The 14,121-nt window shown below is 34.2% G+C and overlaps 2 protein-coding genes across 2 annotated transcripts; both read right to left on the bottom strand.

Moving 5' to 3' along the window:
- Positions 1-2,927: 2,927 nt before the first annotated feature.
- LOC128184367 (putative inhibitor of apoptosis) lies at positions 2,928-5,314 on the bottom strand. Its single transcript, XM_052853810.1, has 4 exons — positions 4,723-5,314; positions 4,230-4,408; positions 3,609-3,927; positions 2,928-3,478 (listed from the first exon to the last, which is right to left on the bottom strand). Exons 1-4 carry the CDS (start codon positions 5,273-5,275, stop codon positions 3,282-3,284), a joined length of 1,248 nt encoding a protein of 415 aa, XP_052709770.1. The 5' UTR covers positions 5,276-5,314; the 3' UTR covers positions 2,928-3,281.
- A 2,962-nt stretch (positions 5,315-8,276) lies between these two features.
- On the bottom strand, positions 8,277-12,911 carry LOC128185594 (uncharacterized). Its single transcript, XM_052855182.1, has 3 exons — positions 12,184-12,911; positions 9,137-9,283; positions 8,277-8,849 (listed from the first exon to the last, which is right to left on the bottom strand). The coding sequence occupies exons 1-3, from the start codon at positions 12,413-12,415 to the stop codon at positions 8,440-8,442; spliced, it is 789 nt and encodes a 262-aa protein (XP_052711142.1). The 5' UTR covers positions 12,416-12,911; the 3' UTR covers positions 8,277-8,439.
- Positions 12,912-14,121: the final 1,210 nt, after the last annotated feature.

Here is a 14,121-nt window from a genome sequence, read left to right as displayed (position 1 = left end):
GAGTACCGATTTTAGTATTCGATACTCGGACGTTCGATCGAGTACCCGGTTAACCGGGTACTCGTTGACATCCCTAGAATTTTTACATTAGTAATTTTTTTTAGTTTTAAACGCAATAAATAATGTTTTATGCGTCGTCCATTTGTTAATGAATATATGAATTCCTTAAGTAAAGATATAACAATTAAACTTAAATACAAGTACGTGTGAAAAATCTTAAAGACCGGTTAAAAGCTTTAAAACTCTCGACGTTACCTCATCTACCAGGAAGGAGTATTTTTAAAACACATGTTAATTGCCATTTGAACTAATTGCACATGCAATGTTTGGTTAGTTTAGTGCCGAATTTGAATAAATGTATACAAAAAAAAAAAGAAAGGATTTATGGGAAATTAAAGCAAGTCTGGAGATTGGTGGACACACAGCTAGAAATCTTCTAAGCATTTTTTGTGATATTTTGAGACACACGTATCAAATGATGATTTTTTCCCCTTGATTCAGTAATGTTTTTCTGAGAACGGGATCGAAGTATAATTTTGTTATCCGTGAAAGGGGGAAAGGCTTATTTTGGTAACCTTCTTTTGCGATTTTTTAGTTATAATTATCCGAGGTGGGGGGGGGGGGGGTCCTGTCTCTTACAGTCACCAAATTAGTTCCACGCATTTTCACCGTATATTTAATTTGTATTATCATATGAATGGACAGGGGTTGAGAATGTAGTTCTTCATTTATGCATGTGGTGTGTGTTTATTATTATCACTTGAGATCTTTTAAGTTTTGTGGAAATGTTTTTATAATCTACTAGAGGTCATATATATGTTTGTTAAAATTAGGTGAACATTATTACTTCTTGAATGGAACTGTCACATACTTTGGGAGGGAACTGCGGTTTTTTAAGACTTATAAGTAATGAGGCATAAGAATTTTAAGGGAGATGTCCATCTTGTACCTATGAGGACCCCCCCCCCCCCCAAAAAAAAAAAAACAAACAATTGACATGTTTATGCCAAAACTGTTGTTAAGAGATAAAAAAAAAAGCAATATAAATGTGAGGTTTCATATTTTGTTTTGTATGCTAATTGCTCACACAAATGCAGAACAATGGGCCCGGGTTTTTGGGGTCGGTTTTTGGCATAAACAATCAGTTCAAGAATTTACATGTATGCCCTACTAAAAGATCGAATGACATCCCGCTTAAATCCTGAAGGTGGCTTTTTTTTTTATTGTACATGTTCATACAATTACTTTTCATTGCAACATTAATTATAATAAATTGTGAAAATTGTTATGCACAATTTTAGAGTTTCCATTAACAAAGTTGATTGCATGCGTAATTAGACGTACAAATTTAACACACAATTGGAAAACCTAAAGTTCAAGGTCATGATTTATTATGGATCCCGGAAAAATTTGTTTCTATTTATAATTCATCGGGTTTTTTCAGGGGGTATAAATGAAAATACAAGGAAATATTAAAAGAAGGTCCTCGTATTCCTCTGTATTATTATATAATGCATAAATTCAGCTAGCAGGGTAATTTGCATGTCAATCAATGGCTTGTAAAAGAGACAGTTGACCTACTTCTTTCGGTTGTCATATACTGGAGTTCTTAAATGTTTGTTCAGTCACGAAGACAGATATGATTAAAGTTGGTATTCATATGTGTTTTTCTGTGTATTGCAATAAAACATTCCGTGAAAATCTCTGTTTTAATCATGTTAAAAAAGTTTATCAAGTGTACTTTAAACAAGAACTTGAATCCACTTTTTATCATTGAAATGGTCAGACTATCGACCCACTATCCGTCTGACAACCGAGCCCCTATGCTTATTTTTGTTTACGTTATGTGAAGGTACTTTGAACAAATTCTAGAATGGATAAACAATAAAAAAATTTCAGAATTTGGTTTTTTTTTAACTTTTGGAAACATACATATAGTTTATTATTTCAAACATTTTTAATATATGAAGACAAGATTCGTGTTCATCAAAGGAGTGCAAGCTTATGCTCTACATACATATGTTTTTAAACCTCATTAAACCTTGAGTTTTGATTGAGTCATTTGATCCATGTATATATTTACATCTACCAAGTATTATTCCCTCTATTTCTTACGGAAACTTAAAGTTAATTCATAGCTTTATAGAAACAGCCAGACTGAAATCTACACGCCCCATTTATTGATTGGTCGAAATCCAAAGCTCCTGAAACTGACAAGAAAGTGACATGACTGAAATTGACACACCATACTGCAGTACTCATCGATTGGTCGAAACCTACAGCGACCTAGGAAAAATCACGGACTGCATGAAATAATCATGATGATATCAGACTCAAAATCTTACAAGGGACGATTTGGCTGTTTCTTTTAAATAGCTAACGTACTTATGTACATTAATAGTAATTTGGTGAATTTTACTAACTTTTCATAATTAATTTATTAATTACTTAAAAGAAAGATGATAATATAAACAATAAAATGCTTTCTTTGATTATTTATGCAGGTTATGAAGGGAGCGATCATTGCAGAAAAAATTTACACAACCCGCTAACGCGGGTTAAAAATTATGTATTTTTTCTGCAATGTCGCTACCTTCATATCCCGAATGAATCACCAAAGAAAGCATTTTATTGTTTAAATACATGCATACGATTGAACCATTTTAACAAGAACTTGGACTTTGAGTAGTAACTGTTGTGTCGAACAGCATCTGTTTCATTGCTGGCCACTCAGCTATGGCTCACTGACAAGATTTGTCGGACTCTTTGGCCTGCACCTACGTATTTCGCTTAAAACCAGCTAGTGTTATTTTTAACTTGTAACTTGTTTTGATGCAACAGTCAGTTTGAACTTCCTACTACATGTACATGTAAAAGTCGAAGGTTCTATTTGGCATATTCTCCAAATTACAAGGGTAAACACAAGGTCAATTGATGTAAAATTTATTCACATAGAGCTACGTAAAACAGATACCAAACTATATTAAATAACATACTTTTATCATAACGTATATATTATGTATATCATATATTATAATCGTGTTATAATCACAAGTATTTAGCTGCCGTACGGGTGATATGTAACTATGCAGGTTAAATTAATTTAAATCAAAATTGCCAAGTACTTCAAGCTGCCTTTTTTATTATGCATATTCCTTATAAATGTAAAAAAAAACACCAACATTATATACATATATATCCGCCCAGCGTAATATTGTAAGAAAAAAATCTGAACGCTATAAACATGGCAGTCTTTATATGTTCTTTGAAAACATCAATTTTTAAGACATAAATGCCCTGACAGTTCCTTTTACCAGCTTTCGGCATATGGGACAATTGCGCATAGCTGGTGCACATTCTGCACACGTGACAATATGACCGCAAGGAAGAAATACAATGCTAACTTTTTCTGCCATACAAACTTTGCAAATTGTCAAGTCTTGCAGTTCTTGATATTCTTTTTGCACACTTTGTAAATCTGAAATTAAAGTAAAATGCAATTAAGCAAAAAAAAATTCAATTTCTTTATATTTTATGTAAAAATCAAGCATATAAACGAATTCATTAAAATCACAATAAAACTGCATTTTTTGTTATGTTATAAATACCTGATAAATCTGTCTGGTTAAGTTCACGGTCGAGTGACTCCAAAGAGCTAAACTGGTTCTCGGTCAAGGACTCTATTCGACCTTGACCGGGAGGTACACCATCAGATGACACTGTAGATGTTGAATCTTCCTGTAGGAGGATGGTATCCACTAAGTCCTCCGCCCTTATTAGATAACAAGTAGGTTTTTGCGCTCTCAAACAATCAAACGCTGCACGTGCCTGTTCTTGCGTGTAGCCCATCTCCAGAACACTGCACAATGCTATCGAATCTATCTCATCTAACCCATTGCATACGTTTTGGCCTGTAGTAATTTCCTTCTGTTTTAAAAACAAAAATAGTTATTGTAAGCACAAAATCTCGTTTAATATATAAAAAAAAATCATTGGATTCTTTATAAAATATATGTAAAATAAATTATAAATAAACACCGAGCTTTTGAAAATATATATATTAATTTATTTTTTTTTTGGGGGGGGGGGTTGTTTGGTTGAATTTATTTGTTTTAATGATATTTACTTCTATAAATTTTCATTTTATTTATTCATTTTATGTTTTATTACTTCATTTTTATTTTTTTAATTTATTTTATTATGAAAAACACTAAAGCAAAATATTTTACCTGCTCATCATCAGCTTTTTTGAGAAGTTGGATCTGCTGCACAAATTCCTCGCCTTTGTTTTGGATAACAAACGTACATTCCGGAAACCAGTACGCATGCTCTACCCATGGATCATCATTAGGACGCCATTCTGACAAATTCCCTCCGCAACTGAAGCAGCAGACGCAATCAGAATACCCTGAATAAAAAAAAATAACCATAACAATTAGCGTCTATCTTTTCAGTATAATTTTTTGATAAATTTATTTTGGGTTTTCATTCCATTTCAATTCAACCTTATTTTTAATTCATTATTGTTTTTCCTGTTTTGTTTTCGTTTCTTTTGATTTTTTTTTTATTCATAATATATCTTAAAATTTAATTAATCTTGTTATTCAGTATTTTATGCAATGAACATGCAAATCATTTGTTAAGTAAAAACTAATATTTAATTTCAGGAATACATGCACTGGCATAATGATTTTAAATCTTTAGGATAAAGTTTCCACGCACCTTTGTAAAAGAATCCTGCCATTGCCATTTCGGAGGGTGGTTTGTGAAATACAGCATTTGCTGAAGTGAAACTTTGCACTCTGTTAACTAAAACAGCATAGGACGGGAACTTTGCACGATTGCTGTCAATATAAATCCCTAAATCTTGAAAAACAGATTTTGCTGATGCTCGATTTGACACATTGTTCGATGCACGTGGTTTCTGATTTCCATTACCACTTTTTGGAGAAAGAGTCATTTTTGGGCAAACATCAGTCGAAGAAGTCCCGGCCGCGTTTGCATCTTTTGATATTGCTTCTCGTTTGCAATTATTTAGTGAATCTACGCCTGGTGCATTTTTGCGATTCTGCTGCACGAACTGGCACTTTGGAGCATGCTCTGCATGTTGCACGAACAAGTCGCCCACATCCGTCCAACTGTTGGATTTGAACCCGCAACTTTCACATTGCAGAGCATCGTCATATCCTTGATAAGCAAAACCGGCCTTCGACAATTTGCAGAGAAATACATTTTTCTCGTTTTTGTAGCTTGCAAAAGTCGCCAGTCTTAACATTGTGGGCTAAGTAACAATCTGTCGGCAGGCTTTATATATTGACAATCAAAAACCGGAAACTCTATTTATAGACCTCTATCTATTTATAGTTTTTGGGATTTTTCATTACTTAATCTATCGCTGTTAAATTCTGCCTATTTCAGCACAAAAATATCTATTTCATCTATATCTATATTATGTAAATGCACTTATCTAAATATAGTAGGTAAACAATCATGTAGACTTCCCTATTCCTTCCTCTGCTGTTTTAATTAATTGCACATGGATTCATGAGGGGAAAACCGACCTGTAAGTTATATAATAGGATATTTATAAAAAAAAATGATTCAAAATGATTATTATTTTCTACACAGCGAAAACCCCAAAGTGATTTCAATTGCATGAAAAAAAATGTTATGCAGTGTATACATTTATTTATTGTTTTTCATTAAAAAAAGAAGACAATGTACATTTATGTAAACAATTAATTATATCAAATTTCAGGTTACGCATGGTTAAATGTTTAAAAAGAGGTAAACTAAGCTTAGATCGATATCTAAATTTTGTTTTAGTGAAGGTTGTTTTCATAAAATAAAATCAATCGATGTATATACATAATAAATACATGTAGAACTTGAAATAAAGAGGTAAAGCGCACTTAATATACGATTTGGCCTCAAATATAGCCTTTGGTAAACATCAGACATTTTCAAAATTATACAAAATTTAGTGTAAATATATTCAAAGAAACGCAAGTTACACAATCACCATGCTCTAAGAGTCTTATTTATCTCACACGACATCATTAAAATATTCAGGTTTTGTTAGGGTTATATATAGGAAAGTAGTTAGTATACGATAAAAAAAAATTGGATATTTGACTATTTGAACCATTCTAAACCAAAGACATCCGATTAAAATTATGTTCTACAGGTATTGTAGTACCCGTTTACATTGAATTAGTTATGGTTTAACGTGGTCTTTGTACTGAAAACTAGACAAATATTTCAATTAGTGTCTTTTCTAATACAATCATGTTTATAGCCGTATATATTGAAAATGCATAGATCTGCTTAACATGTTAGATGCGGCCTAGTGGTAACGTGGAGGTCCTTTTGATTTTGTGGTCGCTGGATCCACTAAGTAGTATTTTTTTTCATTTAAATTAAAACAAGAGCAGAATATAGAGGTTAAGTTACATGTATCTATTTTTCTGTTTTTAAAAAAAAAAAAATTATCTTGTTTCATTCAGTCTGAGTATGAGCACACCCAATATATATAGATCTATTCATTAACACTATACTTGTACTCTATTTACACTTAGATCCTTTGCATTTTGCTTGAACTGTTCACGGTTCAGAATATCAACTACTGTTAAACACAGAGTTTCCCGAATTTATGACAAATCAGTTGTTACCTAAAGCTATTTTTAGTAACAGGTACTTTCCGTCCAAACACAGGTGAAGGCAAAATAATGGGAAAAGGCGCTATACCTCTTTGTAGTTTATTCATTAAGAAAGCAAAATCAGCGCAGTTTTGGACTATTCTGTAAAGTATTTTTAAAAAGTTCATCGGGGTTCACGTTTGATTGTTAATGTTTTCGGACAAAACAATGGATAAAATGTATCAGTGTACATGTATATTTATTGACCACGGGTACCTGGCGTTAAAATAAAAACCATTTCTTTTTATAGATAGATAGAATTCAATTATAGTACAGGAAATTATTTAATTATTTAAAGAAATATTTTTAGTGTCAGGAGCGTGACAGCATGATCGTCATATCTTATTTTTTTAATATTTTTTTTTTGGGGGGGGGGGGGGGGGGGGGCGTGGTTGTTGTTCGTGGAAACATTGTCTCTAGCTCATATCATAATGAAACATAAACTGCAAGGAGACATTCGCCCTTAGGAATTTCCTTAGGTAATAATAAGTTTTCTTTTAAAAATTGCTATTAAAGTACATTAGTTCAGGTCGGGGTCTTACGTAATAATTGTAACGGCGTTGTTAATTTATGACATGTTAATTGTGCATGAAATCTATGTCTGCTTTATGATACGACGATTATGATGAGAGGGGATTTTCTAATTTTTTAGAAACAAATCCCAATTTCAATTTTATCTTTCCGAGTTTAGTTTCATTTTAGCAACTATAGAAGACTGCAATCTGTAGAAATTCAAAATGTTCAGAGAATATTACATATTATAAATGGTCCGATACTAATGCTCCATGGGATTGTCTATAGAGATGACAGAAAGATCATCATTGATGAGGTGCTTACACTCACAGTATTTGACGTATCAATGTACTAAATGAATAAAAATTGTTTAAAAATCTAGGTTTGTTTTAATTTTATCGCCCTCCCTCGTAGGTTTTGTACATGCAGGTATCGTTACACGTAGAATTAACTTAGGGCTGCCTAATTTGGCATAGGTATACTTGCACATCATACCAAAATTATACCTCGTTTGTCTGTGAGATGTCTACGAGTAGAGAAGAAAATTCATCCATGCGCGGATCTAGAGGGGGGGGGGGGTCGGGGGGTCCCGACCCCCGCTGGAAAATGAAAATTTATTAAATTTACATAGTAAAATTATCGCGAAAATATGCCTCGGACCCCCCCCCCCCCCCCCGGCAAACACAATTATCCTTCGGACCCCCCCTGGAAAAAATTTCTGGATCCGCGCATGTTCATCAATCCTTTTATAAAAGGATAGTTTTTCAGCATAATCATAGATTTTCACAACTGATTGTGTTTTGACCGGTCTCCTACTGTCCTGATATAAAAAAAAAAGATTTAACAGTAAAAATAAACATTGTAAGTACGTTTGTACGATGTATAGTTAAATTGTTAAAATTAAGATATGCATGACATACGGCACTTCATGTTCTCAGACAAGTTTGGCTCCGTTGTTTTTATGCAGACAAGAAGTTAAGAAGGACAACTATAAGTCACAATGGTGTAAATTACACGATTTACACTCAAAAAAACATGTCTTGTATTTTTTACAACTCTGGAAACTTTGGAAGAAAACATTTGTACACTTTATTAATAACTCGAAATCATTGCTCATTATTGCTATAAATGGTACACATTGTTTTTATTTGGACACCGTGTTTCATTGTTAATTAAGCATGTACATGTAAATAAATGAATAAAACATAAAACTAAATATCATATAACATTATTTTGAATTCTTTTTTGTGACTTGTCTTTTTGAACTAGCAATTCTCTTCAGTTCATACTCCAAGTGCTGCTCCTCGCTACTCTTCCGGTTCCTGCGCACGGATTTCGTGGCTTCCGGGTCCCCAATCCAATGGAGGTCCTCTAGCGAAGAAATGGCGGACGAAGAGGAACCGTCACTATGGTCACTAGACTTTAGCCGGGTCCTTGAGCCCCCCAAGCTTGTTGAGCTTCTCTGTAGCCTGGGGGACGATATTTTGTCCAAACTACTGGATTTGACACGTGAGTGCGACGAGAGGACTCTTTTGGCGACATTGAATGGCTGTTTTAACGACCCCGTTCTTGTGTCCATGTTCAAGTCTTCGAACTCTTTAGACTGGCGCCGCCCTCTTCGCTGAGCATACAGGCGTCCTGAAGTGAAATAAATATATATCAAAGACACTTAATTCGGTCGATCTTTCTTTGGCTTTGTTCTGTTGAGACCTCAATTGAAACGATGTCGATACTAAATCATTCTGAAAAAGCCATGATATGATTTTCTTGAATTCTATCTTAGACATGTAATTTGTCCATTTAAAAAAAGATATAAAATTCTAGGATATTCAAACAACGAAAATCATTTTTGAACATATCTATAGAAGTTTTTTTAAAATTTTTGTACGGATTTAATTTTGGTAAAATATTAAATAGTTTTATACCTTTTGTTTCATGGTCGTCTCTTCTTTTCTGTGGCGGACTGTAAAGAAGGGGAGTTAACCTGTACGTGTTGGGGTCATAGGGATCTGTGACGTCATCGTGGTCGTCGACCAGATCTTCCAATTCTTCCTCTTGTTCCAATGAATTGTCTAGAAGACGTAAATAAGAAATTTAGTCCTATCGAATTTCATAAAATGTCAAAAGGTTTTACCAGTGTAAGAGTTCCTTTCCTCTTGCGTCACAATTCGGGCACACAAAATACTATATTTTTTAAATTGTAAACACATACTGCTATCCAGATGTTTCTTTAATACAACGCAATAGATGTCCTCATTTAGGTCAAATTTTGGTTGAGTGCATGAATATGTAGGGACTCAATTAAATAGCCGTACTGTACATTGCCACAGAACTATCCAGCTGTGAACAGCCCGCAAAGTAAATAAAGTGAAAGTAGAGAGTGGGTCCACAAAAACGTGACAGGTACTCGAGATCTCATTTCTGAATTTGAGTAACACAGGGGGAGAAGTTGCTGGTAGACCGATAAGTTTCTCTTATATATATGTTAAACCATAATCACTACTTTATTATAAGATGAAGGTCAGAGAACCGTTGGTACCAGCAAGCCCAGCACCGAAATAATAATGCGATATTGATGAACTAAGGGGAAACATTTCTTAGGGGGATCTGTTTTAATATATGAGGATAACCATGATTTTGCCTTTACATGTCCATCTGACATCTGATGTTTAACCTCATATCATACTTCCAGATCGTAACGTGGACTTTTTAACTAGTTTTACATTTTGAAATAATTAAACTGATGCTTCAGATAAATAATTTTTTTTCGTTTTTAAGTATTTAAACTGAGATAACCATGTAAAATACAAGACTGATGTGAATTTAAAAAAATGTTGCAGAACATCCTTTTTTCCATTGATTTTAATTTCAGTTGATGACATTTGAGTCTGGTTACTTTTTAAACAAAAAAAACCCAAACATTTGTAAAGCAGAGTGAAAATGCATGGTTAAATTACAAAACTTTTATCGAAACGCGAATGGATTAATCATTAGCAAGTTCTCAATAACCATTGGTTTGAATTAAACTGTTTGTCGAAAGGTCTCGGGGTTTACCTTCGAAATATTTGACCACTAGTGACCAGTTGACTTTGACCGATTTTTGGAAAAAAAGATAAAATATTTACCAATTTAGACCCTATAGTAAGTAAGGCGAAGTGTATATATGGGAGAGGAGTAGGGGTGTTTGACCACGGTTTGTCAACAAGCCAAACGGGACCCTCTTAAATCTGCCCCTGAAGAGGCCGACGAGGCCGTAAGTACTTTTAAATATACAACAATCTCCTAATATAATCTTCTATAAATTAAGATGCCATCTCTAGATGTCACAAATACGACCATGCCCCTTCTCTTTGGATATTCTCACGAATTACTGAACATTAATTCCCTTCTTTTTTCCGAATCTGCTTTTGCAGATTTATAACTATCTATATTTGCGCGTTGTTATGTTGAAGAAGATTCTTCCTTAGTATGTTTGATGTTTTCACAATGAAAAGTTAAAAGCCGAAATAATTGATTTACACTGCGTGATAATTCTAAAGATAAAGCGACGTATGTTGACACATAAATCGAGGTTGTTTTTGATTTTTCACTCACGTTATCCATGTGCCAACAATGGTTGAGAACAACGCAAAAGTTGAAGATGAATGCAGACCAATATAAATCGACACTGTCTTTACCTTTCTCTGATCTTATTCGATTATAATACTAGTATATCTCTCTTTAATCATGGCACAATCTCATTACCAAAAAAGCAATGCAATTTTATTCGCATGCTAACAACAACGGCGGTATTTCACTTTTTTCGCGATTTAAAATACAGTTTGTCAAAGTCGGCGTAAGACAGGGCATGTCCAATTAAAGATTAATTTTCCCCTATGCAGTTTTTCAGATAACAGTGTTATTGTGTGTGAAAAGGTCAAGAAGGCAAGAAACTTTTACGTTTATATTGTTAATATGCACAGATCTAGACGGGGGAGGGGGTGTTAAGGTGTCCGTCCCTTAAATATTCAAGATTACAAAGCTAGGCCTTTGACCCCCACCCCTATCCTACCCCCCCCCCCCTAAAAAAATCCACCGGTGGACCCTGTTCCTCCCCCGCCCTTGGAAATCTGCTCCTATTAATTTTATTGGTCTTCATCTAGTCTAATCAAGAAGTATATCCGGAGGGGACGGGGAAGGATTTGTTAGAGATGAACATGAACGAGAAAGAAATGCATGTGAAAGCAATAAACACTGCTGTTCATATAGTAACACAGGAGACAAAATGTGCATGCAATTGAGAGAGAGAGAGAGAGAGAGAGAGAGAGAGAGAGAGCTTTGTTCTCCATGTCCACCTATCGATCAGTGTATTAATTGAATGCAAAATTCGTACGAATTATTTATAAGGCAAACAAAAAGAATTTGGGAACAAGAACGTATTGTTTAACGATTTTATTTAAATTTGTTAATATGCGTTTACTCAAATCGTGGGGCGGTTTCACTGACACAGCAGTATGTATATACCAGTGGGATTATCAGAAACAGAACCACGGTACAATCAATGGCCAATTATATTTCAAAGTATTCAGCAAACAATTATATTAACATTCTGGTACTGGAAGTCAGCAATTTCGATAATAGCCATCATTGTTTCTTTATTTTTTAGAAAGGAAATCCCAAATGCGAAACTCAAAACATTTGGACAAACAATGCCAGGTTTTACCAAACACTTTTAAATTAAATCAATAGTTCATTCAACATGTAAAATAAGGAACTTTTTTATTCCTTTTTAGCGAATTCAAAAATCTTGACTGTTAAAGTTTATTAAACCAATAACCGTCTTTGACTAAATGTAATGTTTATCACAATCTGCGACTCCGCTTTATAAATATGTTGAAGCACGACCTTTTATGTTACAAGACATTTTAAAACCATTTTGTTCCTGCTGAAATTTAATTGAGCTTCAGTTCTTTTGCGATCAGTGCAAACTCACCTCTCATTTTCTTGACCAGATAGTTCTTCATCTTGTCTATATGCATCTGTTTGAGATGCTCCCTGAGATGCTTTTCTTCCCGGCTAATTTCGGACTGAGCCAAGCGTTTCTCTGACTCTATCCCCAAAGTCTTTTTCTGCAGAGAATTTCTCCGCGCTGAATTCTTAATGCGGCAATTTTTATAGCTTTTGCTGCTCTCCCGTAAATATCTATCAACGTCTGCTTCTTGCATTGTTTTAACTTTTCTATCAGAAGTCCACGTAAAGTTTTCACTTTTTCTTTCTCCAAATTAATCTGGACTGCCTCAGACCAAGACACCTGCACAAGGTACAGTAGTTATGAAGGTATGGAATGGTTCCGACCTTCACATCATTTTCACACCTTTGCAGTACTAGTCACTTTCTAGCAACACTTTTCCACCTCCTCTGAGTTCCTCGCCTTTGTTTCTGCTGTCAGATGCGTGTTTTCGCCAGCGACTCCGGTCCTTTAAAACACCGGACCTTCTTAATCAATAGATAACCCTCGATAACGCAATCTCACTTCAAACGACCAGTCTGGATCTAGGTAAGTAAATCACCCACACTTTATGGCCTGCATCTGTGCAGGGACAGTGAAGACAACACTTTGGTATCGCGAAACGGGTACTAGCTACGAAAGGGGTATCTGGAAGGGTTATCTGCTACTTAGTCAGCAGACGTGTCTTGGAACCCTTATATACCTTGTTCTTCCTTGGATGTCGGTCCTTTTATTGTTTGAATGTCAAACAGACTTTCTGTAATGCATATAGACACACACCGAGGAACGTGGAAGTGTTTATAATGTTGTAGTGTTTACTCGAGTTTGGAGAGTTCATTGCGAAGTTTAAATTTCAATTAGACAATAATATGTACATTGACTTGCACGACTAATTCTTTCGTTATTTCTTTATCTTTGGATCTTTGGCTTTCACGGCGGCACACGATCAAGGCTCTTCTTGCTTTAATTGTCAAGGTTTTTAAATGGGTAATGAGTACTTGTTGAAGGACCATTCCTTCCAAAATATTTACTGTGCCTCGTCATGGTTCTTGTTGAATTCTTTGTTACTTTCAAATGACGCAAATTGGAAACAGCGGTTTTCATTGCAAAATAACATTCGCTTAAACGAAAAACACTTGAAAAACAAAAAACGAAAAATTTAAATAGGAAAAATATTTGCTTTTGAAATAATTTGCAAATCAGTGGCAATGACAAATTTGACATGAGCTAGGAAGCAATAACACTAGTTGATGTCGTTAATTTTTTATAAGGAATAACAAAAATGCTGACGCCAATGTTTCCCCTTTATTTAAAAAAACATAACTGTAAGCTTAACATAACATTTTGAAACAAGCAATATATAATGTGTTTGAAAGAAGTTTTGAATAATAAAATATGACTTGCATTGGTTCTAAAAAAAAAAATTCAATAAAACTAATTACATATGACTATATTTTGTACAATTCATGCAAGTAATATCAGAGGACACAAACACTTAATAACAGAATAAAATATCACATATGCATTCTCCGCTCATCAATTGTTCTTCTTTTATAAACCATTGGCATAACATAAGATAAATAGGGAAAGAGACTAAATCTAAATTACAAACGTTTGGCAGGTACATGTAAGTGAATACGTTTAAGTCTGTTTGTTGGGTTTTTTTCATTTTCTAGCTTAACAGTGTTGTCATCGAATTGACAAGTGTGGATCAATGTTATCAAACATCGACAAAACTATCAAGCTTTTAAGTACTTCCTCAAAAGAAGACTAAGAGGAAGGTTGGTTAATAGCATCAGTAGGGCATGATGGAAAAAAGTTGTTACTGACATTAGAAAAAAAAATTAGAAAGAAAAAATTCATTTAACGGTTTTAATAACCAGTCCGGCGATGTTAAAGAAACCAAAAGCCAAAAATTCCAGA

This window comes from Crassostrea angulata, chromosome 5, assembly GCF_025612915.1.
Source record: "Crassostrea angulata isolate pt1a10 chromosome 5, ASM2561291v2, whole genome shotgun sequence".
Taxonomy (NCBI): Eukaryota; Metazoa; Mollusca; class Bivalvia; order Ostreida; family Ostreidae; genus Magallana; species Magallana angulata.
Note: the sequence above shows the minus strand (reverse complement) of the source record. Positions and strands in the feature narration are given on the sequence as shown.

Bases quoted from the DNA above. Each gene is read 5' to 3' on its own strand.
- LOC128184367 (XM_052853810.1), bottom strand. From the start codon at position 5,275: ATGTTAAGACTGGCGACTTTTGCAAGCTACAAAAACGAGAAAAATGTA. The intron at 3,928-4,229 runs GTAAAATATTTT...TTTTTAAAACAG, and splicing joins AAAAAGCTGATGATGAGCAG to AAGGAAATTACTACAGGCCA. The intron at 3,479-3,608 runs GTATTTATAACA...CTTTAATTTCAG, and splicing joins TAACCAGACAGATTTATCAG to ATTTACAAAGTGTGCAAAAA.
- LOC128185594 (XM_052855182.1), bottom strand. From the start codon at position 12,415: ATGCAAGAAGCAGACGTTGATAGATATTTACGGGAGAGCAGCAAAAGC. The intron at 9,284-12,183 runs GTGAGTTTGCAC...TACGTCTTCTAG, and splicing joins TCTGGTCAAGAAAATGAGAG to ACAATTCATTGGAACAAGAG. The intron at 8,850-9,136 runs GTATAAAACTAT...ATTTCACTTCAG, and splicing joins AGACGACCATGAAACAAAAG to GACGCCTGTATGCTCAGCGA.